We start from the raw sequence: 6,000 nt of genomic DNA on the forward strand, positions 1-6,000 counted from the left end.
ACCAGTACCGGTACCCCCCAAAAAAGATTTACTCATAACACACGGGAAAAGACCCAGGGAAAGCGAGTTAACGATAAAAACTATTAAAAAAAATGATAAAAACCGATAAAACCCGGAAACCATTAATTTCACACCCGAGCCTCAACTCTCGCGGACTGGGGTTGGGGACCGCTGCTCTAAGCCATCGGAGTGAGGAAGGGGCAGAACAATTACATTCTCTTCCACTAGAGGGCAGTACAACTACCTGCTCTAAATAAATCAGAATCAGAATACTTTATTAATCCCTACGGAAATTATGTGGGTTACAGTTGCTCCGAGACAGTAACAGTAACAGACTAAACTATTTAAATAATACAATATGTTACAGAGTTTACAAATTTAAGAAATAGTACTAATATATAAAAATCGCTCAATTATAAATATCAAGAATATTGACAAAGAATTACAAAGCTGAGAATATTACAGGGGTGGAATATTTATGATTGACATTTGACTCTAGCCTGTGAACTTCATTTGGACACGTGTGCTTGTATTTGTCTTACTTTTAACTTTTATACTTTTTCAATTATTAAACTTTATTCAACAATAATTTATTATGTATTTCAGTGGGAGAATCTTCAAATCTTTAACTACTTCCACATACTCACCTACGGACACCATTCAAACAAAGACAAGACCCGGGTCTCTAAGAGTTACCGCTGCATTGACATGAGTAGCAAAGGGGGACAAAACCTTGTTGTCTCTCAGCAGCTTTCAAGCTGGAAAAGTGCAAGATCACAGAAACATCAACACTAATTACATAATAGTGATGCTGTGAGACGACGCAGTGTGTAATAGCAATAGATAAATATTTAAAAAGAAAAAGTAGTCAATCTGACATGTGTCCTGGAGAAAATTCGGACTCAGCTGAAGGCCCTCGCATGAGTAGTGGTCAGGAGAAATCTTTTTGAAACCTAGTCCTGGACACTTACCGACAAACCCCAAACCAAGTTGTCTGTAATGTCAATTAATAAAATTAACTACATTTTATTTAAAAAAATCACCGGTCTTAGCTGAACTGTGTTCTCTGATATGAGCAACAAAATAATTAATTCCTGCATCCTCCAAATGTGGGCGTAAATACTAAATTCAGTCTACATGCACACAAATCGGTACATATGAGACTGAACGGATGATGATGCATGTTTGTGTTTGACACCGTGTTAAATTTTTATATCGACCGTTTCATCAGTATACCTCGGTATACTCTCACGGTCTTAGCACTGACAAGGACACTAGCAAAAATCAAAACTCGAGGAAAAAAAACAGTCAGGAACGATATGAAGGAAGCAAAGGTCTGTGGCTATTCCCTTTAACAGGGGTTGTCTTGTTGTTGCCTCTCCTGTTTGACCTGTTGTCACTTTCATCTGCACAAAAAAGCAGGTTAAATAGTTTCACAATGATTTATGTGATCCATGAGCTGACTTTGTGTTATGCTGTGATGATCCAGTGTTCCCTTAATTTTTTTGGAGCAGTGTATATAGCTAATCCATAAAGGTTTTAGCCTGCAACAAGACTCTTCTTACTACTTATTCTATCTCACCCCTATCCTTAGCATCCTATTCTGCTGTCACGGCAACAAGACAGTTCATTAACCTCCAAGATAAGCTTCAAAGCGCACTTATAATAACTCTCACCATCATGCACTGATAAGACCATTCCTCAAAGATCTGGACAACAGCAAAAATCAATACAGACAGCCTTCCTTGCATTAACAACAGCACTACCGCCTCCTCATCTACGGGAAAATTAGCTGTTTTTGCAAAGGTCAACTCCCAGCTCAGTAATAAATTTATGGATCCAGAAGTAGTGGAGCCATCAAACTATTTCACAAATATTCACTCACTCAAGCTGGGATTAACCATTACATCACCTGTCTGTCCATATGGATTGCAATGTACCCTGCTTTCATATCGCATAATGGTGAATTATCACATTAGCTTCTTATTTTACAGCAACTACAAACAACCACCCACTACAGAGTTTTGACACTTAACAGAACTACACTAAACACAAAGTGCAGCTCCAGCTCAGCAAAGAGTTGAGTTAATATCAAATTAAGTTGGTTAACTTTAGTTGAGCTGCGTAATCTGATAAAATTATAACCAGGTTAGCCTATTAAGTTAGCGCTTACAGCATCTCCTGACTGCTAGGAGCTAACTGCTACCAGAAAAAGGAGTTTATAAAAGCTCCCTGTTACCTTTTTGCGTTACATTCCGATTTGTAGTCGTGACAGTTGCTTAAACAGCCCGCTGCACCTTTAACCGAAGATTGGAGAGGCAGAAAAAGACGAGGTTTTTGTAAGAAAACCCTCTGTAGACAAACTACTGTTAGCTTGAGGACTCTTTGTTTTGGTTTGGGTGAGCGGAGTTAGCGTGGAATATCGCGAGAAAACAGTTCAGCGTGCTGACACAGGCGCACACTGCACATAATAAGAATTACAACAATGACATGACATTTAAATATTTTATTCCGTTTATTCCACTTCATTAGTGTCATACTTCTTACTAAAGTCATTTAAACTATATTTTTTATATTTTTGAAGTGCATTGCAGCCTACTTATTTATTTTGGCTTTGCAGTCAAAAGTAAAGTAAACAGCGCGCAAACCTGCAATGCAATCATATAAATTAATTTATACATGTAAAAATATATGAAATTAAAAACACGACACATTTGGTCCAAAATTTTATCTCCTTCAAGATGTAGAAGTCGTTTTTATGAGTGGCCTACACACCACCTGTCATATAAAAGTGCACGCACAACAGGGAAGCTTTGCCTAATCCAAAAAAATTCATAAATATCAGTTTAATAAATAAAATCAGTCTAAATAAATAGAGTAAAAATGCACACTGACAGTAAAGGCAGGCTAACACTTATAAAAGAAACAAGAATCTACAAAGTAGCCTCAAGTTTTGCACCGTGAAGGTTCTGGAAATGTTGCTGCGGTCATATAATAATAACAATTTAAAAAAAAATCTAAACTCATTCTGACTTGAGGAGCTCGTCCAAAACGTTCAAAGCGTGCTGGATCTCATCAGAAGTCAGATCGCTCAGCTCGTCCAGCTCCTCCAGACGCAGCGGCCACCTTCTCCTCCTCCGGCTCGCCGTCTCCCGACTGCTGTTCCGGGCCCCTGCCGTGTGGATACCCCGGAGTCTCATCTGTAGCCACTCCCGGCGCTCCTGCACCTGCTTGTGCTCTCCGAGGTTGTGCATGAACTGGACCTCACTCACTGTCCTTTTACTGTGCACAGATATGTGATATAGCTAGGATCTAATAGTGATGAACTTGTTATGGTGAAAAAAAAATCATCTTAAATGGTCTGTGAGGATTACCTTAGTGGTCGTCCTTGACAGTGAACGGAGAAGTGTAAAAGGCAGAGTGAAATAAGTAGAATCTTATAGTCAGTTTTTCCCATTTTGATTACCTGTTAAAAACAAAAAATACAAAAAGAACAAAACTTCAATATTTTTTTTAAAACTGCCTGAAATGAAAAAAATATTTGACCTTTAGTCTTAAAAGTGTCAATTTATTTTTAAATTTAATCTACCTTGAAACCACTGCATCCTTTATCTCAACATATATTAATTTTATTAATGTATTAATGTATAAAAATGCTAATATATTACAATAAAGCTTACACAACTAATAACTTCAATTAGATTCAAGCCTTAGTGGGCCTCCGTTTTAGCCCAAGTATAGCCCAAGATGAACTTACCTGTGTTGTAAAGTGAGTCAGCCTGCTTTGGTGGTCCGCTCCTATCAGTTATGATTAGACCAGGACTCCCCAAGTTCCTTTTTATATCCTCGGGCTCCTGCCATTGATGAGCTGCCTTCATTATTGCTGTTGATGTCACACCTCTAGCTCGTGGAGGGGGCAGAAGAGGAATGACAACACCGCCTCTGAACTCCAGGCTTTCACTTTTGTCATACGAGAGCAAATAAATGCTTTTGACCCCAAATACCCACACACACTTATTTTACACGCACAAACTTTTGTCAGAATGAATGCATTGTTGGTATATTGCAGATCCATTGACTACTTTTATGCACAGGGATTTTGCGCCTGGAGACATTTTATCTATGTGACTGTGACAGTGCAGTTTTTCTAACTGGCACAGAATCGTGTTATGAAGTTACTTATTGTAATAAGATGATGGTAGTGGGACTACACAGAGGGTCTTGTTTCAGGGTCCAAAACTACACATTCCTAAGCTTCAGTTCAAACTTCTCTCCACATTCTCAATTTAGCATGCTTCTCTTTTGTTTTTTCTTTATTTCTGTGAGCCATCCAGATCTATTAGTTCACATCTGAAGTGACCTTTTTTGTCTGACTCCCGTGCGCCTCACAACAATAGCAGCAACATTTGGATGGGTTTATGACCCTCATTGACTTATAGGGAGTCGCCCTGGTTACGCCGACTTCTTACCCAAGAATTAACATTATCTTAATGAGTTTGTCTCCCAAAAAAAGAGCTTTTGCACCAAGTTGACGTCAGAGGAAACATCCTGAATCAAAGAGTAAGCAGTAGTTCAGGAGGTGCATGGCTGGGTGATGCCACTGCCGTCACCGTCTTCACCATGACTGGCAAGCATACATGGAGAGTTACACATTTTTCTTTTTTATTAAGTTAAAAAACATTTAAATAGTGAGGATTTTTATTAAAAAAAGAAAACATCATTTTCATTTTCATACAGATTTCTTGGTGATCGCGTACAATAACACCATCAGTGAACCATAAACCTGCTGCTTTAAGTATCTAAGATCCTCTAAAAGATTTTCCCTTATTCAGCATTTTGATTATGTGTTACGGAGTGCTCTGTAACACCCTGTAGGTGATCAGTGTTAAGAACTGGTGACTGACCATTTATATACCATCCAAACCATAAAAATGTTGCATTACAGGAGAAAGGCAATAGTTCAGAAAATCTGTGTATTGATTTGCAGTGTCCTGTTCCCTCTAAGGGGACATGTGCATCTGAACCACGCCAGCAAAATGCCCCCCCCCCCCCCCCCCCCGACCCTGAAAAGGATAAGCAGAAGCGAATGGATGGATGGATATATTTTTTGAGTTGTCCTGTTAGTTTAAACCAAATAGCCCAGTTCCATTTATTGTTGCATTGTTTAATGATGTCTAAAAGTTGCATTACTTGCTGAATGCTTGTTGTTCCCTTTGTACTGTACGAAGACATTTAAAAAAAAATACTCTTATCACAATCAAAATGATCATTTCTCTCTTTGTAAAGCGTCAGACTCTGACTGGAACATGTAACTGTACTATGTATTTCCTTAACCTTATTTATTGCTTCTCTTGGCTCTCAGGCATACCTCCCATAAGCTTTGATAACAGTTTTGCAGCATTCAGAAGGTAAATGTTTTAAACTATATTAGACAAAAAGCAATATCGTTTTTTTTTATCTTTACAAAATCTGAATAATCCTAATTCATCCCTTCCCTGTCTCACTCAGTGCAGCTCTGTCATTTAGACGTCTGGGTTAGTTTTCAGTCACAGGTGTCCCAAGGGTAATTGAGCCACGGGACCAAATAGCTTATACTTGAAAGAAGAAGTCTAGGCCTTATTACGGGCACATACGCTGCATATTAGGTAAGCACAAAGGTATGAGTTTTCTAAATGTGGAGGAGCCGGGGATGTCTATGTCATGACACGCTGTCGAATTACAGTAAAGTACTGGCAGCTAAATTTGCCAGCATTAAACTGATATTTCACACTACACCTACTGTAATCTGAGAGCTGTTCCTTACTGTAAATTAAACAAAAAACAACAAGTGTCTTATTGCAACGCTTCACAAAGTGCAGAAAAAATCATCTCTCGTGAAATGTGATCATCCCCGGTGGATATACTGACAATTGTTTGACCTCTTTTTGAACGAGTAAAAACGGGAATGACGGCATCACTAGTTATGCCAAGCAGCTCAAGCATTCATAACTAAAACGTGAG

At 38.6% G+C, this 6,000-nt stretch overlaps 1 protein-coding gene across 1 annotated transcript; it reads right to left on the reverse strand.

Moving 5' to 3' along the window:
• Positions 1 to 2,623: 2,623 nt before the first annotated feature.
• Positions 2,624 to 3,457, reverse strand: LOC147326615 (parathyroid hormone-like). The gene is made up of 2 exons (XM_086302626.1): positions 3,375 to 3,457; positions 2,624 to 3,282 (listed from the first exon to the last, which is right to left on the reverse strand). The coding sequence occupies exons 1-2, from the start codon at positions 3,455 to 3,457 to the stop codon at positions 3,024 to 3,026; spliced, it is 342 nt and encodes a 113-aa protein (XP_086158752.1). The 3' UTR covers positions 2,624 to 3,023.
• Between the last annotated feature and the right edge of the window lie 2,543 nt (positions 3,458 to 6,000).

Source organism: Aulonocara sp. 'chitande type north' Nkhata Bay, linkage group LG7 (assembly GCF_057382095.1).
Source record: "Aulonocara sp. 'chitande type north' Nkhata Bay isolate Kocher_YH1m ecotype deep benthic linkage group LG7, A_spYH_male_GT1.1, whole genome shotgun sequence".
Classification (NCBI taxonomy): domain Eukaryota; kingdom Metazoa; phylum Chordata; class Actinopteri; order Cichliformes; family Cichlidae; genus Aulonocara; species Aulonocara sp. 'chitande type north' Nkhata Bay.